The sequence below is a fragment of the Chenopodium album genome, chromosome 3 (assembly GCF_948465745.1).
Source record: "Chenopodium album chromosome 3, dcCheAlbu1.1, whole genome shotgun sequence".
Taxonomy (NCBI): Eukaryota; Viridiplantae; Streptophyta; class Magnoliopsida; order Caryophyllales; family Amaranthaceae; genus Chenopodium; species Chenopodium album.
The window spans coordinates 55,998,346-56,013,423 of record NC_137836.1 but is presented as its reverse complement, the minus strand read 5'-3'; the positions used below and the strand labels follow the sequence as shown (position 1 = coordinate 56,013,423).

At 36.1% G+C, this 15,078-nt stretch overlaps 1 protein-coding gene across 1 annotated transcript; it reads left to right on the top strand.

Annotated features, from left to right (window-relative positions):
* The first annotated feature begins 8,309 nt into the window (after positions 1 to 8,309).
* On the top strand, positions 8,310 to 14,742 carry LOC145623991 (putative E3 ubiquitin-protein ligase ARI11). The gene is made up of 4 exons (XM_081676913.1): positions 8,310 to 8,698; positions 9,365 to 9,535; positions 9,644 to 10,110; positions 14,136 to 14,742. Exons 1-4 carry the CDS (start codon positions 8,444 to 8,446, stop codon positions 14,518 to 14,520), a joined length of 1,278 nt encoding a protein of 425 aa, XP_081533039.1. The 5' UTR covers positions 8,310 to 8,443; the 3' UTR covers positions 14,521 to 14,742.
* The last annotated feature ends 336 nt before the right edge of the window (positions 14,743 to 15,078 follow it).

The window sequence follows — 15,078 nt, the reverse complement described above, 5'->3', positions numbered from 1 at the left end:
GAATTCCACGAAGCTATTCGACAGGCAAATCAGGGAGAGAATAGAGCCCCAAGCGTTGCTCCTCTACTTAGTCCACGAGATTCGAACGAGCCGTCCACCAATACTAGATTGGTCGAGTGATTGAGGAGAACCGTGATCACCACCTTTACGGACAACCGACCACCGCACGAACCACCACCACCACGACACACCACCGGCGCCTAGGAGGAGGAGGAGAGAGCCGTGAGAGAGAGGGGACTTGGAGAGGGGTTGGGTTTCGTGTTTGCTAATTAGGGTTTTATCACACTGATCAGTTAATTGCTTACTTACTGCAAACCTAGGCACCTAGTCTATTTATAATCTCATTATAATTAGATTAGGGCACGAAGCCCAAAACTCCTTCTAATCCACTACATGGCCGGCCACCTAGAGTGACGAGGCCCATGATGGGCCTCGTCCTCTAATGCTCGATCTAGCCCCTTTGTGTGACCTTATAGGATCCGTCCAATTGGGCTTTGGCCTATTTTACTAGTCCAAAGATCTTAGTACCTCTAGCTATGGCAAAACGACGACCCAAATGTACGAACTTAATTATCTCCATAATTTGATCCAATTATATATCTAGTAATTGCACACGACGAAGACATAACTCCTTCAAGAGGTTGATGTAGTAATGACTCGAACCGTACCAATTAACACGGAAGACTAAAAAAAGCTGACTGGACTTATTTCCTAGGCACCGTGACACGACAAACTTTCCCGTGTCACGGTACAAGCTGACGTGGCACGACAATTTTTTTTTTGGAAATCCACCGTGCCACGGTGGAAATTGTCGTGACACGGTGAACTTTCCCATGGCATGGTGGATGCTGGCGTGGAACGGGATTTTTTTTTTTTTTGCTAGAAATCCACCGTGACACGGTGAACTTTCCCGTGGCACGAGAATTTTTTTTTTGCTGGAAATCCACCGTGCCACGTAGACAGAGAAATAATCCACCATAGACAGAGAAAGATCGTTAAGGTTAGGATCAAAACGGCCAAATATACACAATAAAACACGTAGGCACAATGATGCAAAGAATAGTTCGCAACCTAAGGTCAAGTTCTATGTTCGACTATGGTTATGTTTATTTGGTGTCAATAGGGTACCATGGTTAAGAGTTTGGACGCGTTAGCAAGGCAGCCTCCCTTGAGGGTGTATGCCAACAGGCGGCTCCGCGAGTTCGTGATGAAATCGAACTTGACTCCATGGTTGGGTGGATTTAATAACTCGGATGAACCCTTATTGCCATGAGCGTTTTTGGGTTGATAGAACTTAAATCCCCCGAGGCTAAGACGCATGTAGAACACACACGTTTTTTCATAAAAATCGAAGGAAGTTGACTTTGAGAAGAGAAAACAAGCCACCAGACTGATTTTAGGACTGTCGTGACACGGCAGAGAACACCGTGCCACGATGCTGCACACCGTCAGACGGTGTGCTGCACCATGACACGGAAGATTCTGCCGTGGCACGGCAGTCAGAAAATCTGACTGATGCCCTATTTTCCTTCGTACGCAATCAAGTTATTCAATTTTTCCTATGGGACAGACCTAAATGCGACGTTAAAACGTCTATGCTTATGCAACAATGCCAAATTAATCACAGGAATATTTTTCAAGAATCTTTCAAGTCTTATCCACTCATCTTAATTAATTACCGATCACTCAAATCGATAAATAACCAAGAATCCTCCCTAGTGGAGTCGCCAAATTGTAGGCGTCGTTCGAAGTGCGCCTACGTTAAAGCATGTTGTGAATATGCTTGGCACTCATAGGAAGTGGGAATTGACATAATACGATTAGGGACAAGGAAAGTAGGGAGCCGCCAACAAGTTTTTAAGGAACTTGTAAACCGTTCAGGGATCACAAAAGGCAACCACGATTAAGGGACAACGATAGGCAACAACGATTGACCCGTGAAGGTTACACCCCATTCATAATCCATGAGATTACTAACTCCATATGGTTCGGAACCACGAAAGGAGGATCGGGGATGATGGTACGAAGTGAGTCATGGAGTCACATTCGCCCGTATTGGCTTGTACTCGATCCTTATAGTGAAAAGCATTCCTGCGATCTCAAAGGCATACAAACTAAATATTCAATTTGCTCCAAACTATTATTAAGCTAAATTGGTTTAATATTAATGCAACATATAATTCTAAAATATTAGTGATCACTTGATTAAACAACAAGATTAAAAAGGAATCTAAACCGGTTGTCCAAATTATCTTATTAGGCGTGAATTTCAATTACATATTCCTTTTAACATGCAATATGGTGATCATAATAACAATAGAATAAACATTAATATTGGAAGCAATTCAACAATAATAACGTTAGTCAAATCGAATAATAAATTAACCTAATCATGATACTTGCAATATTAAAATAAAATAAGAGTAATTAAATTAATTAATTACTCACATTCTGCTTGTTCCTTTAAATTGCTACATCATGAATAAACTGTTAGTAACTCAATAAAAAAAATATAAAGCAAATGAAAATTAAATTAAATAAATATAGATTTGATTTGGTCCAAACCCTCAGTTATTTATACCTTTCACGCCTTGGTTTAAGGGCAGAACCTCGGGTTTAGTATAGACTCCTTGGAGTGCTTAAGGGAAGAATGGTGTAATTAGGAATATAGGTTTAAGGCTTAGAATATGGGAGAGAGAGAAGAGAATGATTTTTGGTGTAAAAGAAAGAAAGAGAGAAGGATTTTATGCCCCGAACTGCAGAAAGGGGGGTCCTATTTATAGGGAAAATTGAGCAGAGGGAACACACGGGACCCTAAACAGATAAAAACCCTAAAAAATAACACCGCGACACGGCGGAGAACACCGTGACACGGTGCCAGGCACCGTCAGACGGGGCACACTCCCATGACACGGTGGAAAATAGTGCGACGCGAGAAATAATTAAGGTACGGGAGAGAAAACGCGTGAAGGGTTTACGCGGAAAGGACACGGAGATGCCCCATGTCACAGCACAAGCACTGTGACACGACATTGTCCACCGTGGAAAAGTGCAGTATGCCGTGTCACGGTGTAAAAAAGTACGCGGAAATTACACGAAATATCCCCGTGTCACGGAATGGGCACCGTGACATGGGAAATTGCACCGTGACACGGTGCAAAATCCCGTGACACGTGAAAAATCCCGTGACACGGTAGATTAAATGTGCAGAATTACACAAAAAGGGCACTGTGTCACGGCAATAAGCCCAGTGACACGTCAGTATTTGCCGCGTCGCGGCATTTTAGCTGCTGCGCGGTAATTTCAGTTTTTTTACCCGTTTTTAAAATAATCATAACTTTTGATCCGTAACTTGGAATAAGGCATAAAATATATCATTGGAAATCTTATCAAGTCTAATTTCCAACCTAATTAGAATAAGGTCAAAATGATTTGTAGATTTTAAGATATGGCCGTTTTAGTGGAAGGGTGTCGGTTTTAGGCCGAGTTTAGTGTTTTGCTCATATCTTTTTCGTTATAGCTCGGAATTTGGCTTATGATATATGGTTGGAAAGATTATTTAAAGTCCTATACAACTAAATAATAATTAGATCAAAATTATATAGCCATAACATCAGTTTCTCTCAGTTTTGCGATGTGGACACGAAAAGTGGAAAATAGGTTATGGTTTAGGGAAATGAGCTAGAAATTGGATTGGTTCATGAAATATATTGGATAGAACATGGATTTAAGCACTGCAAAGATTAAATACTCAACTCGACCAATAATGGCGGTGAAAGTTGTTCATCATCGAGTTTGGTTTTGGGGAGATATTTTTAGGTGTTTACACTATCGCGAGTGCGAAGCTTTGTAAGCTTTCAAGTAAGAGCTCGAGTCGAGGGAAGCACGCGTTAAGGGTATATCCGCCTTTCTCTCTCACTTGTTAATTAATTATGTTTTTTATTAATATACACGTTTTAGTTGCTTTAATTTATGTGCGGGTCATGGGATGGGGTTTAGTTCCACGTGATGTTGGACATCACGAAACCCAACAGGTTGACCATCCTTTTCCCCCTTATCTCCCGTTGGCAACCATCACCCCTTTCATTAATTTGGTTCTTATCTACTTAAACATGCTCAAATCAAGTCCAAAACAATTGCAATTTGCTTCTAAATCACCTTAGAATCACATACATACATAATCAAAACCAAAACAAGTATCAATTACAAGCAAGATCCACAAAATTAAAAATCCCCAAATCGATTTCATAGGGTTTTTCAAAATCAAGGAGGTGATTGTCGTCGTGGTAATTAGGGGGAAAGGGAGGGTCGTTCGGCGGTGGAGGAGGACGCCAGGGGTGGGGGTATCTGGACAGCGGGTCCGGTGATTGGTTATATATATATTAAACCTAATCACATCATATCACTAATATATTAAGCCAATCTCGCAGCCAGGCCACGAGACAACGACACTTGGTATTCTTATTTTTCGCCAAGTGTCGCGCCACGTAGACGAAAAATAGGTATTATTATGACACATATGATAATATAAATAGCGGTTTTGGATAAATTTTTTAAGATAAAAATGTTGTATAGAGTTTAATTATCACTATACTTCTACTATTTTATATGTATGAAATTAATTATAACTTTTAATATTTATCATATAACTCGGTTTTGTTTTTATCATAAAATTTGTTTCAAAAAGTTCTTTCAAATGAGATTCATTTAAAATATATTTAATTTTGTTAAAAAAAATAATAGAAAATCAGTAAAAATAATTGTGGTTTGGTAAAAAAAGATTTCATTTAAGTAAAAATAATTTAAGTTCAATAACAATAATTTCAAGTCAATAATAAGTTAATAACATACACATCTATTTACAAACAAAACTACAAAAAGTACACTATTCTATAAAACAAACATTTAAAAAAAATTGGATGTACAATATTGTACATCCGCTATAAAGTTATTTTAAAATGATCAAAAGTTACCTTTAGTATATATATAAGTTACCCCGATATAAATAAAAGTATTATGCTATATTGATAAAAGTTACCTAAAAAGGTCTAAAAGTTACTCTAAATTCAATTAAAGTTATCTTGATGTATATTTATATTTACTGTACATCGGATGTATACAAAACCTTTTGATTTATAAATAAGCGATGGAATATCATATGTCTAAATATCCTACATTATCAAAAGTCAAAAAGTTTATCCAAAAATTTTATCAATCATCAGGACAAAACTAGTTTTTTTATTTATTTATTTATTTATTTATTTTTTTGAGGAAAACTAGTTTTTAAATAATTTGGTGGGTTAGAGGTTAATTAGAAGAAATAAGAAAAAAAAATTAAAATCTAATTAAGTTAATTAGAGAGTGATTGATAATATAGGTATTCTCTCACGAAAAAAATGAATGTGGTGACTTTTTTTTTTAACCAAAAAGCTTTAAAAAGAATTTTAGTTTTATTTTATTTTATTTATTTATTTATTTTTGCAAAATGGTGTTTTAAAAAGTTTTTTTCTAACAAATTTTCCTATGAATTAATTATTTCAAAATAAGATGAGCAAAATAGAGTACTATTAGCCATACTAGGACCTTCGAGCCGAGCCCGAATAGTGGTAGGCTCGGCTTGAGCTCGTTTGTCTCATATCAGGCTCGGCTCGAGCTCGAAGCTCGACGAGCTTTAGAAATCCAGGCTCGGTTCGAGCTCGTGACTCCATACGCGGGTTCGAAGCTCGGCTCGAGCTCGTGACTCCATACAGCCAGTTTAAGCCGATTTTTTTTTCCAAAACCATTTAATCAAATAAAAATGTTGTAGACTCCAATGTTATTAATTACTACTCATAAATTCAATTTATCAAACCATATTACATACACACAAATTCCGATTAACTTTTACAATACCCTAATAATTGATTACAATTTACTTTTACATACAAGCTAAGGAGATTGATATAGGCGACGATGACGTGGTGTAGTGACTGAGCGTCTGGTCTAGTGGTGACGATGAGGATGTCGGTGGAGCAGTGGTGTGTTGGTATTGAGATGGAGATGTAATGTTTTTACTGATGCAAGTAGATAAATAGAGAATTAGAGGAGAGAGTAAAGAGCTTCCATGTTAAGGAGTTAGGTTTTTTTTTTTTTTAGTTTATACATGAAAGACCTAAGGTATGTGAGGCTGAGCTTTTATTTTTGGGTCGAAATAAACAAATACATATAATTAGATTTTGTTTATAGTTTGATTTTTACAGTAGATTTTATTCAGATTTTAAATATTCATACTTAAATTTAACTAAAACCAAAAAGTTTATATTTTTCCAAAATACACTACGTTTAAATTTAATCGAGCCAGTTCAAGGTTTCGAGCCGAACTCGAACACGAGTTGAGCCTCGTCAAATCAGCTTTGACCGAATCGAGCTCGAACAGTTCACGAATACCTCAGTCTCATTATCACCCCTAAGCCATACTCCATGATTTCTAAGGCAATTTTGCCATATATTTATTGAGGGAATATGGTTTATTTATTAAATTTATCTCTTTGCTTTTAGAGATTAGGATAATTAGATTCCTCATTACGTCAATTCTTGTCAAATTTGGTATGGAAGCTTCATGTCTTGGCATCTAGCCTAACTTAATCGGTTAATCCTCTCCATTCTCTCTCCTTTGAAAATTCCTTTCACTTTACTGGTCAATGCCAGAGAATTAGATTCTTCACTGTTTTTCACATTTTTTTCTTTTCAATTCCCAGATTAATGGCTGATTAATTATCACAATTTTATGCAGGATCTTCCATCTCTTCTGAAGCCAGATCTTTGTGTTTGATGCTTTCATAATCCACTACTTCTGTGGATTATGACATCAACTTTCACATCAAATTTCAGTTTTTTTTTTTTTTTTTTTTTGAATCTGTCTGGGTTGATTTTATTTTGGAAATTGGCTCCATAATTTTTCAATAATTTGAAGAAACCCCTTTTAATTTTTCTGGGTCTAATAAATTTGTGAAAATGATACAGTAATTTTGCACAGATTTGTAAAACCCCCTTCTATTTTTTTTTTTTGTTTTTTTTTTTTCTGAAATGGCAACCTAATTCTTCCAAAATTTACAACCCTTTTAATTTTTCTGGATTTTTCTTTCAGAACAATGGAAGATCAGGAGTTTTCTGATGAACATTTGAATTTAGTTATAGTTAGGGATGGCAGTGGATCTGGACCCGACCCGGATCCGTGGATCCAGATCCGTTTTTCACGGATATGGGTCCTCAAATTTTGGACCCGACGGATCCGGGTCGGATCTGGATCCTGTTGAAAAAAACGGATCTGGGTCCGGGTCTATCTCCTAGACCCGGATCCGTTTCAAAAATTTTAAAAAAATTCTAATGGTCATAACTTTCGGCCCAACTCATATTAGAAACCAAAGATACAATTTACAAACCCTAACTTTCTCTCTCTAGTTTCCATTCTCCAATCCCCACTACTCTCCACCCCGTACTCCCTGTCAAATCGGCGGCGAACAAAACGACACGGACTCACCGAGGATCTTCTCCATGTCAAAAATCAGTAGTAGTAGTTCATTTTTGTTTTTGATGTTTCTACTACTCTTGTTCACGTCGCCGACTACGGCGAGCGAAACTCCATCAATTCAGCGATCGAACCTCCATTACTAAGCACCAAGGAGCTTCTCCAAGCGCTTGCCAACCTCCATTTATTAAGTCCCTTCCCTTTCTTCTATGTTATCTTGATATAAATTATACCAAGTAATTCATTTTTTGTTTTTGATTTTTCTATACAAATTTGAAGAAATTCTAGCATAATTATATGTATGTATGTATGCTGCAATTTTGTGTTTTTGATTTAATTTGCTTTTATTTTTTTTAACTTTGTGTTGTTGTTTACTTATTGGTCCAAACAATTAGACAAGAAGTCCCACAAAAATTTTAACAGATTCAATGTCTTTGTCGATTCAACTAGCCTAATCGAAAAGAACTCAACAATAAGCCTTGCCTGCATATATAATTATATACTAAAGCTATAATAAATTTATTTCATTAAAAATTAAAAGTAAAGGAACAATTTAGGCCAAAACGTATAGAATCTATTTTGGACCCGTTTTGGACCCGTTTTGGACCCGGATCCGATGGACCCGTCGGATCTGGATCTGGGTCTTCATTTTCCAGACCCGACGGATCCGGGGCGGATCTGGATCCATGTTTAAAAAACGGATCTGGATCCGGGTCCACCTGGACCCGGTCCAGATCCGACCCGTTGCCATCCCTAGTTATAGTAGAAGGGGAAGAAGAAGAGGAATTTCGAAGTTGTTGCGAGGAAGATAGTGAAGATGAATGTTTGAGTGAAGAAAGTAGTGAAGATGAATGTTTGAGTGAAGAAGATAGGAAAAATGAATGTTTAAAGGAGGAAGAAGATAGTGAAGATGAATGTGATGATTTAACAGTAAAGATGTGTTTTAAGGGTATTTCAATTGATGGGTTTGGTGATTCTTGTAGTTCTGGATTTACTGGAATTGGTGTTGTTATTCAAGGTTCAAAAGGATTTTCTGATATAATTGTTCAGAAAAGGCTTGAATTTTATGTTGATGGTTTAGTTGCTGATTATTTGGCTTTGATGGATGGTTTGCTAGAGGTTTTTAAGAGTAGTATTAATAATATTAGACGTGTTTTCGCTACGACTGATTCTAAGACTCTCTATGAACAGGTATTTCTGTGTTCAATTTGTATCTTGTGATGTTATGGATTCATAATGTTTTTAATATTGTCGAATTTTTCTGAGTTCGGGTTTAATTGTGCTGCTGAAGTTTTTTGGTCTTAGGAACATTTTCATGCCATATAGAATCTTAGAAATGAACTGCTAGTTGAAAACTATACTGTAAATGAGAGAAGTTTGTTGTGTGTTCGGCATTGAATAAGATTGAGTTAGTTGCTTGTTCTGTGCTGATTGCTTCAATCATTCACTCAGCTAATTTGTTTATCCTTTGGTTTTAATGGTCATAGAAGTAATTTTTATATGTTGACCCCAGCAATTGAAGTTTCACCGATGTTGGATTTCACTAAAAGCGAATTGTGTTGGTTGATAGTACTCTAAGAGTAATTGTGTTGTTCTCATTCACTCATTGCATCTCGAAAACTTGTCTCTTCGTGTATATGTGTGTTGGACATCTAGATTTTGGTTATGAATTATGATATGAAAAGTGAAGAAGAATAAAATTTAAGTATACTGGCTTTATCTGAAATTAAAATATTTTCGATTGCATAGGCTAATGATTCATGTATACTTTTATTTGGCAGAATTTTTCTTACACGTAATTGTTTAGTGCATAAATTTGTCTCTGTGTAGCTGTTGATTTGTTGTTTTGTTGCACAGATCATGCTTAAGGAGAGCCTTGATATTCCTCTCATAGTAGCATTCAGGGAGAGGGTACTTGAACTTGTGGGCCAGTTAGATGCTTTTAGTTTGAAACATGTCCCAAGTGTTGAAGTGGAGAGGCCTTTGCAACTGGCTCAGGTGGCAATTGGTTTGTTCACCTTGCATGAGGTTAGTCATGGTTCACTTCAAAATTGTTCGGTATGTTGCGATGATAAGCCATCTTCAATGATGCTCACTTTAAGATGCTCACACAAATTTTGTTCCCAATGCCTGAAGACCCATGCTAATGAAAAAGTAGAGGCTGGTCAAGTCCCCATTGGATGCCCTGAGATAAGATGCAACTATTTACTCTCGAAATCCGAATGCAAGTTATTTCTTCCAGTTATTTCCTTTGATGTTTTAGACAAAGCAATAGAAGAATTTAATGTGCTTAGTTCAGATAAAATTTACTGTCCCTATCAAAATTGTTTGGCTCTGCTTGATCCTAGTGAGGCAAGCTCCTCAGATGAATCCAATGGGTGTTGCATTGATTGTCCAGTTTGTCAGAGATCTATCTGTGTGAATTGTGGGGTTCCCTCGCATAATTCATTAACTTGTGGGGAGTATCAAGATCTTCCACTGGACCAGAGAGGTTCGTCGGATCTTTCTTTGCACTGTTTGGCACAGGATAGGGGATGGAGGCGTTGCCAACAGTGCAGGAGGATGATCAATCTGGCACAAGGTTGTTACCACATGACCTGTTGGTAAGCGTTCCTCTATCTTGAATGTAATTTTACAAAATCATATATGGCAGTTTGTTTGTTTTTATTTTTAGCTTTAGTCGACAGTACAAAGTTTACCTATTAACTGAAGGCTATTTGTATTTGGTATTTCGGAAAACATAGAATATGTCCGATTTGCTTATGAGATGATGATACTGAAGATATGCAAAAAACGTTATTGAATGTGGTTGGAGTTTGTTACTCTGATAAGATTGTGTATTAGTGTATTACATACTGTTATTTGCGATATTGATTCTACATTGTTGTAAAGAATCAAGGCATGCTAAAAACAAGGTGTTATTAGTTTCAAAGAAATTAGGGGTTAAGGTAAGGGAAAATATATGTATTTTATGAGGGGTCATCCAACAATACTTTTGGAGGAAAAAGGAAACTTTTGTACTAGGGGTGTGATGGATGTGTATCATATTCACATGTCCTTTGAAAAATACAAGAATAAGGGTCACTCACGATACTTTTGGCTGGAATGAGAAATTTTTGTACTAGGATTGTGATGGATGTGTATCATATCCATATGTCCTTTGAAGTGTATAAGAACTCGGGTCACCCAACAATATATTTAGGTAAAGGAAACTTTTATTCTAGGGATGTGTTGGATGTGTATCATATCCATATGTCCTTTGAACTTACAAGAATAGGAAGAGTTGGGGGGGGGGGGTTAGGGGGAATAAAAAGAAAGGTTAATATAAGGATCCTATGTGGATTGATTTCGGGTGAAGAAAGTTAATGGAAAACTATTTATTTAAGATGAAATGTATTGCTAAGTATTAAGTTATGTGGAATACAATTAAGTAAGATGCCTAGAGTTGATTAATTTTTAGACATTCAATACTTAGCATGGAGTTATTGCATGAGAGAGTAGTAGAAGAGCATAGGATTGTGTGTGTGTGTGTGTGGGGGGGGGGGGGGGGGGGAGGTGGAAAGAGGGAATGGATCAAACAACAGGATTAGATGCAAATGATTCCTAGATAGAATCAGGATCTCGTTGAAATTGATGTTTTCAGAGACTTGTTGGAAGATCTTTCATTACACATACTAATGTTAAAAGGAGCATTGGGCAATAGTTAGTCAAAGTCGTCAGCTAGTAGGTGGAACGGTTTTTATTTTAAATCATCTTATAATAATGCATTTTAGGATTGAATGTTTGAAACGTTTTGAGCTTTGAGGTTTAAAGAGTATGCATAGCATTAAATGATGCTTTTCTGAAGTGTTTAAATATTAAAGATGAAGAGAAGTGAAAAAATGGATATGAATCTTTGTCCTACAAATTTCAAGGCTAAGAAACTACTCCTTCACAAAGAAAATAGGTTCACTAAATTAACACTGATACCCATTAGTCTAGGATTCGAGGTCATCAACTGAAATAAAAAGAACAACGTTAGAGCCAAAAAGCAATCTTATGAATAAAGATCTAAGAAATTTTTATGTTCTCTTGAATAGTCAAATTCTCGCTGTAATGCAACATAAATTTCACATGACACTTTAAAATTTGTTAGAAATAACTGTAAATTAGCTGTCTTTGATGCTTAGGGCCTTTTCTCTTCATATTATTTTCAGTTTAGCTTAGCTCAGCTCTAATAAGTTAAGTTAAGTTCAGTTTTTAATTTTCTTCTCTCATAAAATATTCAATTCAGCTCAGCTCCAATAAGTTCAGTTCACCTTAGTTCAGTCAATCAGAACTAGGCCCTTAGTCTCCAAATGAGTAGCCATGAAATAAGCATGTAGCTAAGCCTACTAGAATGTGACAACCACACTTTTGCATTATGTGTACTATCCTTGAAATGTTTAAAACATAATATGTGTACTTTTACCTTTTTTTTTGGGGTTCTACGCAATTCATCTTTAGTCGATTTTGACAATTCTCCTTTGCTATTTTACCTCACAATATCTGTACCTTTTCCATCAAGAATTTCGTTCCTTTGCTAGAACACTCAACTAATCTCGCCGTCCTTGAATTTTTCTGTTATATCAGTTTGCTACTGAAACAAAATCATTAGAACATGTTCTCATTTTTATTGAAATCATGAACCAAGCATAAATTCTATGATTTTCTTCTAGCATTCTATTTTGCTAGAACACTTCACTAATCTTGATGTCCTCGAATTTTTCCATTTTATTGGTGTCTTACTGAACCAAAATGAATAGCACATGTAGTTCTCTTTTGTAATGAAATTATGAACCAGCCACCATATCTATGATTTTCTTTTAGCATATGATTTTTTTTTATTTTATTTTGTTTTATTTTCTTAGGAGGGCTTGAAACCTTTTGCTTTCGATAAGAAATTTTAGGTTAGAGTTAATTTTTTCTTCAGCAGAAGCTATGTTAAGAACTTCTCAGCCCTGATTTTTACAATTTTGTCATTCAATGGGTTAAGAAATATTCCATTTGGATTGTTCAAGCTCCTTCAACACTCTTTCTTTTTTCCTTTGCACATCTTCATCTACTATTTCATGTGCTTTGTAAGGAAATTTTGATATATACACTTATGCTTGCTGAAGCTCAGAGGCTTGTCAGAGATACTCTGTATTAGATGAAAAACTTGTTTTTATAATTAAGGCCTTGTAGGTGTCTATAATATTAGAATAACAGCATAAAACCATAAATAGCCTTGTGTGTTGAATGCGGCAGTTTATTTTCTTTATACTTTCAGTGGAAACAGAAATCTAGCATCATTTTTTAGTTTTGGTGGGAGAAGGAATTGGTACACATTAGGAGATAATTTTGTTAGATAGTCATTGGCTGTATTAGGCATTCTCAAGAAAATATACAGTTTTTCATTTGGGTTGAGCCTTAATTTAACAAATTGATATCTTCCATAATATCTGTACTATGTCCACTTTCTCTTTTTGGGTTGAGCTTTTAAAGTATGTCCACTTCAAACTTGCCAAATAGCATCATGAAATTACTCAAGGAAATTATTTCGTGAACTGACTCCTCGATCAACACCCAACACATCACTTTCTCGAATTCCCTTTTGCTGCTCATACTTTCTTTCCTTCTCATCTGTCTGTGAAAAGCACTATAAGTGGTGTTTAATGGTCTTCGAGGTATATCTACAGGAAAGAGATTGAGGGTGAAGCTCAAGTCCTTGTGGTCTTGGGCTTTATTTAACTTATGAAGGTTGCATTGTTCCATTCTCATGATCCTTAAAATTCTGTGTCTCTGTCGTATCATCAACCTAGTACCCATTCTGTAGTAGCTTGTAATGAAAGCTTTATGACAATCTTTTAGGTATCTACAAGGTAGAGATGGGGAGTGAAGCTCGAGTCCATATAGTCTTGGGCCTTATTAATGTCAACTTTTAGCTATGTCAACTTTTAAAGGCTGCATATTCCATTCTCTTGATTCGTTCTACATAAAATTCAGTGTCTCGTTGTCAACCTAATATTTATCCTCTAGCAGTCTGCAGCAAATGCATTTTGACAATCTTGACCCAACTTAGTAACGAGGGTTGGAATCATTACAAATTTACAACACATGTATAATTAACATTGCATTAAGTCATAGACCCACTTTTGGGATTAAGGCTTTGATTGATTGATTGATTGATTGATTGATTAAGTCATAGAGTAGAACTGGAATATTGTTTCAGGATTAATTTTCTTTAGAATGAGTGATTAAGTGATTAGTTTTGCAGATATGTCCAAAATGTGATGGATTTTTAAATTAGCAATTTGCCCTACCCAAACACCAGTTTTCATCTTGATGGGGCTGCTCCTGCTTATAATCTGCTGTAGCATAATGGCCATGCTATCTGAAAAGAAAAGTGGTTGATTCTAAACATGAGCATATCAGAACATTTTGCACAATATGAACTGTGTCACTGATGCATCTGCTTTATCCAAGCCCTAGTCTTTGCTCCTTTCATTTACAGTATATGCATTAGTAATACATAATCCATAGTGTAGTTAATAATAGATATTTTGACATTGTTTGTTGTAAATTCTACTTAGCTGATTTCCTTTTATTTTGTTTTGATGATCTGTAGGTGTGGCCATGAGTTTTGTTATTCCTGTGGTGCTGAATATAGGGAAGGGCAACAAACATGTCAATGTGCTTTCTGGGATGAAGGTCGTTCCGAGGATTCTATTAGGCCTACCACCCCTGACACTGACCATTGGGCATGGAATTCATTTGATACATTTCCCATGATCCTAGATGCTTACTCTGATCAAGAGCGTTCGCAACTGGCTATCATTCAGAGATTCCTTGCTGGTGGCTTCAGCTTGAGTGATCATCGCTCTTGTCAGTTGCCACCTCCACCCTGTACAGATTCCTACATTGATGCCATGAAAGATCTCCATCAGCTTCCTTGGCTGGAGAGGTTTGTTTCTGTAATAAGTGATAATTATTATGATGACTACATTCGCTAACACCGCTATTAAGATCAATTGAGATTGTAATTCCCAAATTCGCCATTGTGGGGAAGCATTGGAGTTTTTTACTCTTTCGAATTGTTTGAACTGCAGTGTTCATAAGTGTACACTTTGAATGTAGTTTTCATTGATCATACATGTGATTGTGCCTCATCACCTGTCCACGTCTTCTTTTGTACTCCTGTGAAAATTTGCTACTTCATATAAATTATTTTCTTATGAGTTTGAAGTGCAAATCATTGGCAATACTGCATTAGAGTTTGGTAATTTCTATGTGCAATTCTTCTTCTATTTATTATTAATTGACATGTTTTGACTTACTACTACTACTCAAATAAGTTAGTTTAACTTCTCTTGAAAGTATGTACTCCGTAATAAGTAGATATAAATTTAAAGGTCCGAAGCTATCTGCGAGTTAACAGTTTTTATGTTACACCATGTGTTTTCAGCTGTTTTTGGCCCTAAAATGTCACAGATAAATAGTATTGTCTTTAATCTTTATTCATATAACTTAAAATCAGTTGAGTACTTCAATTTTAAAATACTATGTACTCG